This window comes from Leucopleurus acutus (genome assembly GCF_964270905.1).
Source record: "Leucopleurus acutus genome assembly, chromosome: 5".
NCBI lineage: Eukaryota > Metazoa > Chordata > Mammalia > Artiodactyla > Delphinidae > Leucopleurus > Leucopleurus acutus.
The window spans coordinates 104,284,049-104,301,089 of NC_139147.1; the positions used below are offsets into that span (position 1 = coordinate 104,284,049).

General features: G+C 41.4%; 1 protein-coding gene across 1 annotated transcript in view; it reads right to left on the bottom strand.

Moving 5' to 3' along the window:
- The window catches only part of PPM1L (protein phosphatase, Mg2+/Mn2+ dependent 1L), a 332,274-nt gene extending 315,458 nt beyond the window's left edge, over window positions 1-16,816 (bottom strand). Inside the window, exon 1 of the mRNA XM_082839903.1 lies at window positions 15,679-16,816. Within this exon, the coding sequence (XP_082696029.1) occupies window positions 15,679-16,077 (399 nt within the window). The 5' untranslated portion in view covers window positions 16,078-16,816. The remainder of the gene's footprint in view (window positions 1-15,678) is intronic.
- Window positions 16,817-17,041: the final 225 nt, after the last annotated feature.

A 17,041-nucleotide genomic window follows, 5' to 3' on the forward strand; every position in this document is an offset into this window, starting at 1 on the left:
AGATCCCACGTGCCGCAACTAAGACCCAGCACAGCCAAGTAAATAAATAAATAAATATTTAAAAAAAAAAATGAAAGCTAGTATACACCTACCATACGATCCAGCCATTCTACTCCTAGGTATTTACCCAAGGGCAATGAAAGCAAAAGTCAATACAAAGACTTGTCCATGAATGTTCACAGGCAAAAAGTGGCATCAATTCAACTGTCCAACATCATGTGAATGGATGTTCAAATATTGGTATATCCACACAACAGAATGCTAAGCGATAAAAATGAATTAACTATTGACAGATGCAACAACATAGATGAATTTCAATGATTATGCTGGGGCGGGGGGCCGGGAGGGAAGCCAGGAAGAAAGGAAGTACATACTGTATATTTCCATTTACAAAATGCAAACTACCTCTATAGTGCCAGAAAGCATATTAATGGTTGCCCAGTGATGGATGGATTGGAGGACATTGGAAGAAAGGTATTACAAAGGGGCATGAAGAAACTTTTGAGGGTGATGGATATGTTCATTATCTTGATGGTGGTGATGGTTTCACGGGTATATATAAAACTCATCAAATTGTATATATTAAATATGTGCAGTTTACTGTATGTCAATCATATCTAAAGCTGTTTTTAAAAAGGAGAGTTGGGACAATCAGCAAAATTGGAATACGGACTGTGTATCAGATAATATCGTACCAATGTTAAATTTTTTTAAATGAAGAAAGTGGATATCCTAATCTCCATTAACAGACAGTCACCATGAAGGCTGGAGATGAGGGCTTCTCTCTGGTAAAGTGGAAACATCACTTGGGCACTCCCACTGTTATCCTATTTTTGAGAGAGAAAAAAAAAAACTAGCTGTCCTTTCCATCAAAGAATTCCCTCTTATGCGATATTTCCAAAATACATGCCTGCCTGTACTCTTTCATGTCTAAAACTGCTTGCATTACATAATCCTTTGGGGATAAAAAATTTCCATCGCTATGTGGCTCTGTGGACCAGAGCAGGGTCTATGGCTCTAATAGGAAAATGTAAAGAGCTTCTTTGACCACTGTCAGGATCCCAGTTCTTTACTCGCGTGATTTCTTCATCAGCAGCCACTTGGATCTCATAGATACTTAAAATACAAGCTTCCTTTCCAAGAATTCCTTGCTGCTCAAAAAGTCTCATTCTTAGACAAACCCAGGAACAGACATTTATCTAAAGAATTTAGGCCTGAGGTACCATATCAGACACTCAGGAGAGACACCAGGAAAGTGGGAAAGGTCAGAATTCCTGATGGGTCTCCCTTCTGAAATCGCTGGAGAATAAAACCCCCCAGGGTCTCAAGCCATAGGCAAGAAAGAAGTAGCAAGTATAAACTACTTCTATGTATTTATGAATACAAATTACCAGGCTGAGTGCCCATCTCTGTATTCCCATCTAGCGTCAAAGATATGGCTGGCACTTAGATTAAAAATAAAGTACTCAATATGGCATTATAATTATCTCTCTAAAATTAACTTTCAAAATAATCAGGATAAATTAATCTTACTCCTAACTCCAAAAAGCCACATGTTTATTCTGCTTTGTACTTTTAAAACTTTAAGAAACTAAATTTTCTCAAAGTGATCACACAGAAATATATAACATGCTCTCTCTAAAAGAAGTTCCTGTCGTCACCTGAAAATCTCACAAATATTCTTCAATTTCTTATTCTATTATCTTACAGAAGGTACAGTGAAATGGTACTATTTACAAATTTACACAAATTCAAGATACTCTTTTATATCATTTAAAACACCTTAAAACTATATTTTACCTGCACATACTACATTTTATTCTATACTGTATGTTACTTGGGATATTATACATTTATAACTACACATTGCTCTACAGAATAAGAGGTACAACATCACATACACTGTTCTTTACAGTCAATTTGAGGGAATATTCCAGGGAGATTTTGGCTATACATGATCTTGTCTTTTTACACCAACTTAGGACCTAACCCCCTCAGTATGAGACTCTTCCACAATCAGCTGCTGTTTTCTTACAAGACATGTAATAGAAATTAGGGCAAGAATCTTCTTGAAGTCCCAGAGGAAAAAAAAGGATAACCTTCACCAAAACCAGCAGAGGTGCCAGGGGAAGATGGCTCCAGACCTTCCACTCCTCTGGAACCAGAAGGAGGGATTCCTACGTACATCTCATCTTGCTAGGTCTTCCACAACCTGCAGAATCAGTATCCTGTATGTCACATACTGTGCCTATTGTTTAGACCACTAATGCTTCCTAGGATATTTTCATGAGATGGACCTAGTGATGACAATTTTTCCCCAAAGAAGAAAAGACAGTGTTCTTTGCTTCATGTAATCAATGCACTCTGGTTTTCAGCATCATATCTACACTCAGTTCTAGTCCTTTCTTGTGATTGTTCATTCTCTATATTACTATCCCTGGAATATCCTTTCTTCTTTGGCTCTTACTTTACCATTGGTTTTCATCTTTCATTATATCAGTAAAGAAAATTTAGCCCTATTGTCCATAAACTAAAGCCATTTCACATTCCCCTCATCTCAAACTTTTTAAATAATCTCAAATACAAAAACATGATTAACACCCACTATCATGAGTATTACAGAACATTGTTCTGTTCTAACTAGTCCATTGAGGCAGTAAACAAAAACAAAAAGCATAACTATTTAGAAAGTAGGAGACACAAGTACATTATTTGTAGACAATATGATTGCATATCTTTATGGGGGAAAAAAATGTAGTGGATGAATCACCAGAAAAGGTACTAAAATTAAATGGGAAGTTTTACTCAGTAAGTACTTCTACCGACTGGCAATAATCAGTCAGGAAAACAACAAAAAGATGTCCTTGTTGTAATCAATTTATAGCAGGAGCAGTAGGATGAGTACTCTATAGGCAGACACAGAATTTATTCCAAGTGCAGTCATTTGTCCTACAGAAAAATCTGAAGACTTTAATGCCCTCCCTTCTCCCTGTAGCCGAGACCAGTGCCAGAATGCCCTGCTCCAAAATGGGTACAAAATTTTGAACCTCCCAGGAATCTCCTCTCCTTGGCCTGGAGTAGATTCAAATATTTTTAAACAAAATAATAAAACTTAATGACATTTAATAATTAAGGGACAAAAATCCTACTGAATTTGATCAAATTCATTTTCTGAAACAGAAAGATGGTAAAATAGAAATGGATAGCCAACAAAAGACCTGCTGTGATACTTCCACATTTATCAATAGCATTAACTACACTGAACACACAATCATATATTAGAGAAAAAAAAAACACCTGTTACTCTCCAAACACCCAGGTCCCTCCTTGTTGTGTCTTTACAGAGAACAGAGAGAAAACTTGAATTACTTAGGAAACTACCTCCTCATAGTTTTTCAAGACTTCCTGGAACCCTAAAATACCAAATTTATATCTCAGCTTCCAGGCAAAGTCATCCCTAAGCCAATTCGAAAATAAGATGGTTTTACCCTTTTCTAAAGTCTTCTAAATTTCCCCCCCCCGCCACGTCAGTGTTATATACTCTACAGCAACATTCTTCAACGAAGTTGCAAATGCGTAGACAAGAAATGTTCCAGGCTACCTTCTCTGAACCCCCTTCCCACCTGTGGGGCCCAACCAACAAACATTCCCACTTTCCTTTCTTCCAGATAACAAAACTCTAGTTTCGTTCACCTTTCTAGGCTGTCATGACCTCCAGAGGCAGCTGGGCTTCTCCCCAGACATGGGGTGAATTATGTTGGGTCAGAGTTCATCATCACGGTGATGGTATTCCCATGGCCAAGCCATTGGTTTAGACACGGACACAATTCTGGCCTAGGAGATGTGAGGGGGAGTTTCTAGGAAGGTTTTCCTCAGGCTTTAAGAATGCAGGACAGGTACAGTTTCTTTTTCATGTCTCTGGATGTAGTTATATAAAGACTTGAAGTCACTGAGCTGCTGAATTAACCGACCTTGGGAACACGTACTTCCAGGCCATTTGTTATGTGAGATAATAAATGTCCCTAGAGTTTAAGCTGCTTCCACTTGAGTATTCTGTCACTTGCAACCAAAAACTTACAAATAATGCAACACCTAGATGTGCAGCTCAAATTTACTCCAGCTGAAGCACTTAAGTCTCTGACAATGGACATAAAAGACAAAACCAGTCAATCTGTAAAACTGGAAGAGGACATTTCCTTTATTGCCAAACTAGCTCTTTACAGAAAGGAGGCATTATTGATTATCTGGAAACATTATTCTGTCTTCGGTTGAAATTATCTTGTATCTCCTTTTTCTGAGATGAGTACTTCTCCCGTAAATTTGATGTACCTATTTAATATGGGGGGAGGAGATTTTTGATTACCATAATCTTACTGATTTACAAATGGTAACAACTTAATCCTAAATTATCTCTGTTGAGGCCAGACTAAAAGAAATAGGCTTAAACCAAAGGGATAGAGTTCACATATAAAGATGATTTTCCTGAGAGGATTATAGCGAAAAAAATTCTCCAGGACCAATGTGGAATCTCCTTGATGAAAGTCTTTAAAAATAGATTATTCATGTAGCTGTGAAGCCTTAGGCACTATATTTGGATTATACGACAATTCAAGATCCCTGCCAGGCCTATCTAAAGAGAAAATTTATCTTCTTTCTAAACAGAAATTTAGGAAAACATCTAAGTGTTAAAATAAAAGAGAAGTAAAAACTTCTTAATCCCAAATTCTGGGACAGTTATATTTATCACATACCTGTGCAACTCAGTTCTTATAGCAAATTCATCTCGTTATACTAAGGATCAAAAAGGTGAACAGTATGATCGAAATCTATGTCTCAATTTCTATAAAATCTTGACAGTGTCAGTTAAGAGGCTTATTGGCCAGAAAATGTCCAGTGACTAATTTAACTAAGAGTTAATTTATTTAATTAAAAAGAGAAATGAAAGCACTTACTAGATTAAAAAGGAAATGGTATATATCTATCAGAATAAAACAGTTTCTGACCTATGGCAATTCTATAACTAAGAATAAAAATTTTGTAATGTTTTTAGGTTTAAAACTTTACTGCCCAAGAGTAGTGATGAATATACACTGTCCTGTTAAAAATACCATTTCAAATATTTAAGATTTATTACTACAGGGCATTAAAGCCCCATTCACATTTATAATGACCAACAATGTTGAAAAGCAAACACAAGTAAGTATTCACTTCTCTAGGGAAGTCATAAGGTTTGCTGCATAATGTGCAGTGGGTAACTGGTCTTCGGCTTAGCAACTAAAACACACAGATTATCTGTCAGCTGCTCACACAGGAGCAGAACAAGGAGGGCAACAATGATGGACGGTATAGTAAAGAATGTGAGTCTCAGAAATACAGCCTATTGCTATGGTGACTTACACTTTTGTAGAAATTATAAAAAGGCACCCTTTCCAAGTGATTACAGGCCCAGAGAGGCCTAACTTGCAGATTTATATTAAAAACAGATTATAACTAGCCATCAATAAAGACTAGGCTTGACTAAGAGAACAAAGTATTAAGTAGTCTTCTGGAATGGAAACACAAGACGTAGCATCTGCTCAAACTAAACATACCAACTCAGTATTACAAACAAATGAAAAGGGACTTCCCTGGTGGTCCAATGGTAAAGAATCCACCTTCCAGTGCAGGGAACTCGGGTTCGATCCCTGGTCGGGGAACTAAGATCCCACATGCCGCGGGGCAACTAAGCCGTGGGCCACAACTACTGAGCTTGCGTGCCTCAACTAGAGAGAGAAAACCCACACGCCACAACTAGGGAGAAGCCCGCGCACCACAACGAAAGATCCTGTGTGCCACAACTAAGACCCGACACAGCCAAAAATAATAAATAAACAAATGAAACAATAGTATTTTGCTCTTTTAAATTTACAGTCATTTATGTATTAGGAAATTATTTTGGCCCTCAAAAAAAAAAGGGGGGGGAAACAGTGCTTCAGTATAAAGAGAAATTATGCAAATATACACACACCCCTACATACTTATTCTAAAGTCAAGCCCTTGGTACTTTAAAATAAAATATAAATCGTTATTGTTTATTGAGAATGGCTATGTTAATGCCACCATAACATCTATGCAAGCCTTTCATGAGTCAAGAGGCAAAAACGTCAGGGATTCTCTGTAGTGGGGTTAGAGATTCTGCCAGCAAAGAAGGGGAGTGGCTGAGAACGGCTGTTTAAGTGTGAGTCACCACCTGCTCTGACTTCTGACCTCTAATTTTTTTAACTTCAGGACTTTCTCAGGTAATTATAAGATCTACCTACCAAGGTTCCAGTGTAGAGTTTTCAAGAGCAACATGACACAGGGACACGGGGACACAACTGTCAAAGAAGAAACACCAAGTCTTACTGACTAACACAAGAAGACCAGGCAGGGTCCACCTAACAATGCTATCTGTACTTTATTGCCCAAATTATGAGATTTGTAGAACTCCAACCAGAAACTGATAGCACAGGCTTTGGAGATAAATAGCTCTAACTTTGAATCCCAGTTTCAAATCCTAGTTTCACCATCTATGAACTGTGGACAGTCCTTGGGCAAATTACTTAACCTCTCAGTGCCTTAATTTCTACATATGTAAAATGTGGATAACACAGTACCTACCTCAAAAATTGTTACGATAATTAAAATTAGGTAATATGAGTAAAGTACTTTAAACACTACCTGGCATATTATACATATTCAATAATTGTCAACCATTATTAATATCATTACTACCAATAATAGTGGTTTCTTTACTTCTCTTTTGATCCAGAAATCCCACTTCTGGAAACCCACCCTGGAGAAATAATCCAAACTACAGTAAAAGCACAAAAACACTTATTACAATGTTATTTGTGACAGTGAAAAGTTAGAGGAACCTAAATGTATACCAATAAGGAAGCAATTGAGTAATTTATCAAATATCCATTCAGTAAAATATCACTCCATCACTAAAAAATACGTTAGAAATATAATAAAGAATTATGGAGCAAAATAACTAAGGGTTTACAGGATTGTACAAAGTGAAAAAAAGCCAAGATTTAAAGCTATATGTATAACACTGTAAAATTATATTTTAAATGCATATAAAAAAAGACGAGCAAGTAATACACCAAAATCATAACAGTGGATGTGACAGGATAATGAAATTTTGAATGATTTTTTTTCTTTTCTATACTATCTATCATATAGTCATATTACTCTTATAATTTTAAAATTAATTTATTTTTAAATATATTTAATTTGCTGCAGATTTACTTTCATATTTATTAAATAGGATTATTAAAATGGTAATAAAAGTTAAACCACAAAACTATATTACTGAAGTAGTTCAAGATTAAAGTAGAAATTAGAATAAAACAAATGCTTCAAGTATTAACGTTCAAAATTAAAATATCAGTTTTTAGAAATCTGAGTCCCTGACGAATTATGAGCTTACATTTAAATTGAACAGAGCCCAGGGAACATTTTCATCTGAGACTGAATGATATACATATTTTTTATTTTAAAAGCAGTGTCAAGGAAATGAAATCATTTAAGAGACATGAAGATATAGTGCTGGTTTTTAGTCTTGGGAAAACCATACCTCATAACAAAGCCTAAATTATTCCTGGTAACAAAGTAAAATTGTAATAAATCCCTTTCCATCTGAATTGTAATAAATGCCTTTCCATTTGAATAAATCAGATATTACATACAATGTATATTTTCATTGTTTTAAAATGTATCCATTCAGAGAAGGTATGACAGAAATAATGTTTTACAAACTGGGGAGCTAAACAGTCAACAAACATTTTATGAATCCCAAAAAACATCCCAGAAAACATCCAGGGAAAAAGGGAAACAAATTTACAGCCAAACTCACACTATTCTCACTACTGTCCAAATTTGCTCTTCTATCAACCGCCCTCTATCATGTTGACGCTGTCACACTGGGGACCCCCACAGCAGTCTTACTACTTCAGAGGGTCTCCAATTCATTCCTTCCCCCTTTCCAGCAATGGCCCACACCCCTGGGTTTCCTCTTCACTGCTCTGGTCCAGGCTTCCCCAGTTGACGGCCCCCACACACACACCCTTTCTATCTTGTTCATTCACATCAATCCTCTATATAGATTAGAGGAACAGAATTACTAAAGCATGGATTTAAAAGCCATTCCCTTGCTCAAAAATATCCAGTGGTTCTCCAATATCTACAGCACATGGCCCAGGCTGCTCAGTGTGGCTTTCAGTGTCAGTGCTGACAAACGTTCCAGCAGCATCTCCAACTCCTCACCTGGGTTTACCATAAACTCCAGGCTAAGGCTCCTCAACTGTGGGTCCCAGCACACATGTCACTGTGTATCCTGTCATTGTAAGTAGTCATAGTTTGTAACCAATAATGGCTCAAGTACCAAAAACTTATGAATTATTTACTTTTTAAACTAAGCTAGAAAGGATTCAGGTTTATGCCTATAATGTCTTCTCAGGTACCTGCGTTAGAAATGGGGGTGGAATTTCTACTAGAACACTGTGAACTGCCTATCATTCTGGGTTCCCTATGGAGGTGTGTTACACATGAAATCTCATCTGTCACATGAGTCCACACAGTGGAAAGCTGTTCCAAACCAGGGTTCCTCAAAGAGTGGCATCACCAGAGGTACCTTCCACCTGCGAAGGGAACAAGCAACCTGCCTCACTTCAATTTAACTGGTCAATGGTTAAATTTTAAAAGCCACCTTTCTGTTCATAAAGAGCCAGGGGAGGGGGACAGAAGGACTCTAGAGGCAACCAGAGACTAGGAGAAGAACTTTTTTAGAATCGCTCTACTCCATCAAGATGGAGATAGATTATTAGCAAGTTGGAGGCCAAGAATTTCATTTTATGGACTTTCTACTCACAGTGCTGATATGAAATTTATTTTTTTAACAAATATACTTAACTTTAAAAACATAGATATCTAAAAAACAATATGGGACTTCCCTGGTGGTGCAGTGGTTGATAGTCTGCCCGCCAATGCAGGGGACACAGGTTCGAGCCCTAGTTCGGAAAGATCCCACATGTCACAGAGTAACTAAACCAGTGCACCACAACTGCTGAGCCTGCGCTCTAGAGCCCGCAAGCCACAGCTGCTGAGCCCACGTGCCACAACTACTGAAGCCCACGCACCTAGAGCCCGTGCCCTGCAACAAGAGAAGCCACCACAATGAGAAGCCCGCGCACCGCAATGAAGAGTAGCCCCCGCTCTCTGCAACTAGAGAAAGCCTGCATGCAGCAACAAAGACCCAATGCAGCCAAAAGTGAATAAATAAACTTATAAAAATAAATCAATAAAAAACAATATGAAGTGTATCACAAAACAGAAGGTACTTAAATACGGAAGAAAAAAATGAGTGGGCTTCTAGATTACAGCATATGGGGAAAGCCTGCTCTAAACAAATAGAGCTACCTGCCTTTCTTCCAGCTGTGACTGCATTTTACTTCCTCCGATCCATTTTCACACTTTTTCTTCCACCTGTTATGTCATCTTTTCATCTTCCCTCCACCCAATCTCTGTCTACTGAAATGCTAGGATATAGTCAAATGTCAGTTCCTCTTCAAAATTATCCAAGACTCCCCAAGCTCGCTCCATCAGGCCACCACTCTCTTGTAGGTGGTCCAACTGCATCTTGTAGTTCTGCTATTTTTTAAAAACTCATCTCTTCAAGTAGATGGAATGCTCCCTGAGGACAGAGAATATACTGATTCATCTTTGGGCATCACAGAGAGCATAACTCTGTTATGCCACAGACTATACAGAAAATGTTGGTTTAATTAAACTGAATTTCTAAACAATCTGTTCAGAAGATGCACCATGGTCAGCAGTCAGGATCCTACATTCACCTACAAACAGCTGCTAAGCACAGGACAGGAAAGGGTTATTAAAGGGAAAGTGCGGGGCTTCCCTAGTGGCACAGTGGTTAAGAATCCGCCTGCCAACACAGGGGACAAGAGTTCAAGCCCTGGTCCGGGAAGATCCCACATGTCACAGAGCAACTAAGCCTGTGCACCACAACTACTGAAGCCCGTACTCCGAAACAAGAGAAGCCACCGCAATGAGAAGGCCACGCACTGCAGTGAAAAGTAGCCCCCGCTCATCTCAACTAGAGAGCCCGTGCACAGCAACAAAGACCCAACGCAGCCAAAAATAAATAAAAATAAAATAAATAAATTTATTTTTTAAAAAAAGGTAAAGTGCCTCCCCCTTTTGGGGCACAAATGTTAATGTGCCATTTTAAAACAAAATAACCTTAATTTTCTCTTAAACCTAAGGCATTTGTCCACACTAAATCTACAGGCTTCTTGTACATCAGTAATGTAGGAGCCCAACATTTACTAACGTCAGTTGTAATGTCTGGAAGGCAGATCATTCATTATGCCACTCATAATTTATTTATTTGGAAGTAGTATATCTTATTTCAGAGAGGAGCCAATGAAACTTATATAAATACATATACCACAAGATAAAATGACATATCTAAGAGGAGAAAGAGAAAAATGGGACAAAGGAAAACTAAATGTAGGAAACATAAGCTGTCCTGGGAGTGAGGTTCATGTACCAAATTAATAAAATTCTGCGCACTTGCTAGAGGTAGGTCAGAGGTTTGGCTCTGACACTTCTGGCAGCCAACAAACACAGGATGATCCAATCAGTTACATGATTCAGCATCCTTAAGATAAAAACAAAAAGCTCTTAGAGAACTCTCTCTTCCTTGGTCCTCAGGAAGAGGGTATTACTGTAACAAATAAAGTCCTCAGTGACATCCCTAAAGTTGATTTGTCAGAGAGTTTTGGGAGACCATCCCTCATAACAATCCTCACAAACAAATGCCAACACACAAGTCAATAAATGCAAAATGACAGAGAGGAAGGAAGAGGAAGACAATCAGGGCAAGGTGGGGTCCAGGTACAGAGCTCCCTGCAGGTCTAGATTTATCAGAGACAGATTTTATTCTATCTAGACTAACCTAAAATCCAGAGGCTTCAGGCATCTAATTCTCTTTGAAATTATAAACAAAACTTGATGTGCTCATGTCCATTTTTCTGGGGGATATGTCGGTAGTTTCATAACATCATCAAAGAGAAGCATGACTCAAGAAAAGTTAAGAACCACTCATCTAAAGAACTAGACTGTACATATCCTTCAAGCAACCCTCCATTAGCAGTTTGTCTTCTGAGCTTCTGAGAAGTGCTAAGCCTCAAGACTATAGCCCCTGACAAGCACCGGAAGTATAGCTTCTCTCTGATGTGAAGTGTGGAACTCTAAGCTTAAATGGCTGTGTGTCAATTTTATGATACAATGATATATGACCTTTAATACAATAATGTCCATAAGCATATAGAACACATAACAATCATTCTGCTATATAAGTTTCAGCCATGATCATTGACAAAGGTGCCTCAAACGGTCAGTGATATTTCTTCTAGCTAATATAAAAAGTTTAAAACAAAAAACACATTTTGCCTATGGATAAAAATTATGGATAAGCACCAAAAACAATTTTCTTAGATAAACAGTATTTTACAATTTTAAAAATAACCTTTCCACATTAGTTGATACAATCTAAGCTATTTGTTTTCCTTTTTGTTATTTTAATTTTCATTATACAGCAAAATAGTCACTGCCATAGCTTTAGACACACACACACACACACACACACACACACACACACACTTTCAACCATCCACCCATAGTATGGTGGTTAGAATGTTATCAAGGGCCCAAGGGAATCAAGTAAGGAAGCTGGCCTCTAGCACCTCTAAAAAAAACATGGCTCATTAAGCTATCATCCATCTGGAAATCACAGCCATCCAGAGTCTCAGCATAACAAGTCTGGAGACAGAGCTTAGTCAAAAATACACAGTTGAACATAGCTTTGTCAAAAATACACAGTTGAACAGACTCAAGAGAACTAACTCATGTTAACAACTCAGAAGAGGCTAAAGTACAAGTCAGAATACCAATTTATTAATTAATCATAAAGAATATTCCTTTTCACTAATCAGAAAATTTGCACCTGAAGCCAGGATGCTACTTCCCCAATGCTAGGATACCTGGAATCCTAAATTAATAATCAATTCACCGGAAGTTAGAACAAATAGTGATAGAGAGTTCGGTGGATACCTAATGAATTGTCTATATCCAACATACACCTTTCTAGTGATCAAAGTTGTGGCTTTCATGTGTAGAGTCTCTTTCCTTCCCTTGGATACCGTTGCCCCGACACTACAGACTTCTTGGTCTCTAAGCTTTCTTCTTCCACATCCTTCTCTCCACCAAGTATTTTTCTAGATAGGGTATTAATACAACTGATGATATGAACCTCACATGCATTATTATCCGTATTTTTCAGATTAACAACTCCCAGATAGGGCTTCCCTGGTGGCGCAGTGGTTAAGAGTCCGCCTGCCGATGCAGGGGACGCTGGTTCGTGCCCCGGTCCGGAAAGATCCCACATGCCGCAGAACGGCTGGGCCCGTGAGCCAAGGCCGCTGAGCCTGCGCGTCCGGAGCCTGTGCTCCGCAACGGGAGAGGCCACAACAGTGAGAGGCCTCCGTACCGAAAAAAGAAAAAAAAAACTCCCAGATAAAGCTGCTTAAGCAACTTGCCCAAGGTCACAGCTAGTTTAAGGCAGAGCACAGATTCAAAGCCTACACTTTTAACCTTGCAGTAAATGACGCCTTCAAGGTGTCTTTCCCAGGGCCTCGCACCTTCCAATTTGATTTAAATGACCCTCTTCAGTATTCCAATAACACCCTAAGCACACAATGACTATAATTTCTGGTACAGAGGTCTATCTCTCTCACCACACTGAAACTTTCTGAGAACAGGAATCATGTCTCATTCACCTCTGTATCCCTAGTGTGCTATCTATTTACCTAGGTAAATATGCAAACTAATTTGTCCACTGGTTTAATATAAAGCTTATCAAACTGAAGGCCTTGAATAAGCTATGCAGTCTAAGGAAGGTCACAACTTCTCCTGCCATCAATAAACATCTCATCTAAAAAACAGAATGAAATAGATATACAAGGTGACTTAGGTTCCTTCTGTATCTAAAAGCACTACCATGGGTCCTGATTTTTAATAGCCTATCTTATTAGTTTGAATTATTAGAAACAAAATTAAATTCCTCATCATCTTCCATACCACACTACTACTACTCTCTACATATATGTGTATGTAGAGAGTTCAGAAAAAGCTTCCTCTTTTCTGAAAGGTGAGAACTATCATCTACACCAAAATCAAACAGTGGCACCCTCCTCTGGTGAATATTAAAGAAGCTAAACAACACAGAAGACAAGAATTAGATGGTCGGATTTTCTTTGAATGAAAGAAAAAGGAAGAGAGAAATACCTAAGATTATTTGTCATCACATTCCCAATAGCAATTAAATAGCTCTTTTTTATAACTCCTTACTTTGCCCTAAAACAAAGCCAAAATGAATGAACTGGCTATGCACTGTAGGATGTTATAGACAGAACAATTGTTCTGTATTTCAGGGTACTGATAATATTATTTTGCAAACAGCAAGCTTTTTAATATAAGGCACAATGAAACTCATTTCATAGTTTAGCTAACAATGATGATCTCTTTTATTATTTAAAAATTTAACGGAAAGCCCTATACATGTAAACTATTTCTAGTTAAATAAAAGCATTTCGCAAGTCCCTTTTCTGAATGGTACATTTGCCAGAAGATAATACTGGAAAATTTTCAACCTGAAATCTGTTGGAGTCTTCAATATTCACGTTTTAGAATATCAGCTTAGAAGAAAATTTAAAAATACTCATTCACTTACATGTGCAGGCTCAAAACATGCCAATGCAGCACACCCAGATAAGCACAACCCAGAGTTTCACAACATTAATACTACATCCAGACCTTTAAGTTAAGAATAAAACTGTACTTTCTAACACAAGGATCAGATGATCATCTGCCAACAATTTTAATATAAAGTATATAATAAATATAAGCTTTATTAAATGATTTACAAGAGTCAAGGCACATAAAATGAAAATATAGACATTCTGACTCAGACCAGGAAACAAATCAGCCATTATATGGGCAACCTTATCTTTCAGATATGTTTTTTACCCAAATACACAGCGTCCCTTCCCTCAATTAACTTCACATCTTTCACCTACCCAAGGGGCAAGGAAAGAACCCCATACTACACAAGAGGCTACAAATTTACAATCAGTGAGAAACCTTCGTTTTGAAACACAGAATATAGAAAGGGCTAGGGTAGATGGAAGATAGCAAAAACTGATTTCAGCTCTACCAAATAAATTTTCCAATCAAGTTTGCCATTCCTGGCAAAGTTGGTTCTACCAGGTAGGTACATACAGTATGTGGGAAAGATTAGCAGAGGGTTGGGTGAAGTGACCTTGTATCAAAGAGAGAATGCAGTTAAGATACCCAGTTGAGAGCGTTCTCAATGTTCACCCAAAACAAAGGCCAAAGAACAAGCCTGAAAGAGAATGATATCCCCTACAGCCCACCCAGAGACCAGAAGCGGCAAGAGAATTGAGGGGGAAAAGTTGGATGGGAGGAGGGGGCGGGGGGAGGAGGAAATGATGAAGAAGGGGTGGTGAAGAGGGGGTGCGGGGAGTAAGAAAGTATGCTTTAAAAAAAAAAAGTATGCAGCAATGAAACTCTTTTCCAAACTGCCAAGTTTAGAGAGATGGGGTGGCTGGCCTGCTACTCTCTGGAGCACCGCTCTGGAGCCACATTTGCCACTCACTTCGCCTGGGCCGATGCCCAAGGACCAAAGCCAACTCTCGCCCTGACCTCCAGGAAATCTGAGCCCCGACAAGCAATCAGGGTGCCGCAGAAATGCGGGAGAGGGACTTGAACCGGCCTCTAACCTCATCTCTTGCTCCCACATGAACCCCAAATAAAGGAATTTAGAAGCAGGGAGACGTCTGCGTCCCACGCCGGCCAGGGCACAGAGGCAAGATCTGGGCACCGCTACCTCTGCGGGGATTGCCACCTCTGCAAAGGCCAGAGGCATCTCGGTCCCGTGCCTCGATCCAGCTAAAAGCAGGCGGCCAGCAAAGCGCTGCTGTCAAGTGGCCGGATTGCACTTGTAAAGTTAATGGAATTAGGAAGAAGCGCAGCGCTGCCCCTCGGGTTCCTCCTCAGGGCGAAAGAGTTGGAAAGGAGTCAGAGTTTCCTTCATGCTTACTAAGTCCTCACTGATTCGGCTCTGCAGATTTTATCTTTTTCCTAACGACAATCAAAGATTTCTTCCTTCTTTGCGCCTAGCTCGGCCTCAAACCCCATAACAGGGGCGCTGAGGCCCTGGGCCAAAGTTCACTGTAGAAACCACTAACTCTCCCAGCAAAACACAGGCATTTGCTGGACTCTGGCCTTGGGAAACCTCATAAATTATGAGGCATGAAATAGGTTATGGATGACCCTTCCTCCCCCACACTGGACCCTCAGTACAAGAGGTCTGGATCCCGCGGTGTTTCTGGCAACTTGGCCACGTTTGGAACTAGTGGCTTTGTCCAGCCCGACGCCAGGTCATCACCACGCCCCTCGCACACAGGTGCTACCCGACACGCCCACCACGTCCTGTTGTTTACACATACACAAACACACACACACACACTCAAAGCCCCAGAGAACTCCTACCTCGCCCCCGTGCCCGTCGAAGATCCCGAAGATGGACGGATGCGTCTTATTGGCTAGGTCCGTAAGAACTTCAAAGCGGTCCTCCATGTGGTCTCTCCGGCCCTGGATGGAATACACGGCCACATTGTGGCTCTTGAACTCCCAGGTCTTGGAAAATTCGGCCTCCAGCACATCGAGCCCTCCCAGTCGGTCGTTCTGCATGATCTCGGCCACCTTGCCCTTCACCATCTTCACGGCGTCCCGGCTGGACTTGACGATGGTCTTCACCTCATCCGTGTGGAAGAAGTAACTCCACAGCGCCAAGCTGATGCACAGCAGGAAGAGCGTCTCAGGTCTCAGCAAGAAGTAGCGCATGATGCGACCCAGTAGAGACAGCAAAGTCATTGTATCCTCTATCATTTATTATCGCTAGAGCCCCAACCACCAGCAGCGACGCGCGCCCCGAAAGCTCGCCGGGTCCCGGAGCACTGCGGGGAAAGCCCGCGGGGAGGGAGGCGGAGCAGCAGCCGAGGGTTAGGGGGAGGAGGCTCACGGAGCCGGGCGGAAGATGGACGAGCAGGCAGCTCCGAGCCCGCACGGTGAACAGAGGCAGTTTCCCTTTTGTCTCCCGGCCTCTGCGGCCCGAAGGCCCGCGCCCAGCACACCGACGTCTGAGCCAGCCGCCCGCGCCGCCTCCCCTCCCTACGCCCCTTTGTGAGGCGGCGGCTGCCGAGACGCCGGCGGTGGCAGCAGCAGTCGCGGGTGCCGGGGCTGGACGAGAGAAATCAAGTTAAAGTTGCGCCGGGCGGGTCTGCCGCGGTGGGCGGGAGAGTTCCGGGGCGCTGGCGCCCCCGCGGCGCCTCCGCGGGTGCCCCCTCGCTGCTCCGGGGAGCGATCGTCAGGTGAAGAGGAGCGAGGCGCTAGAGCCCCGCGGGTGAGAGATGCACGTCCCCTTGGTCGCCGCCGCAGGGGAGCGCAGAGCGGGCCGAGCTCTCCGAGTCCTTCAGACACCCAGGGGGCCCTAGAGAATAAAAGTTTTGCGGGAGCCTGGGCAGAGGCGGGGGTGCGCGGAGCCCGGGGACGCAGCACGATCGGCGCGGAGCCGCAGGCGGCCGGCCGGGCTCTGCCTGCCTCACCGCAGCACCTCCCTGCTCCGCTCCGCTCCGCTCGGCTCTGCTGGGCTCGCGCGCTCCCTCCTAGAGCCGCCGCTCGCACTCGCCCCGCCCAGTGCTCGCTCGCCCCGCCTCGCCCCGCCCCTTGAGCCGGGACTCGAGGCCCGGAGGTGCTCGGGCCGAGCTGTCAAAGGCCGAGGCAAATCTGCTGCGGCTGGCGCGCTTGCAACTGCGGGCGGTCCGGACGAACCGAGGGGGGAGGGAAGGGGCGC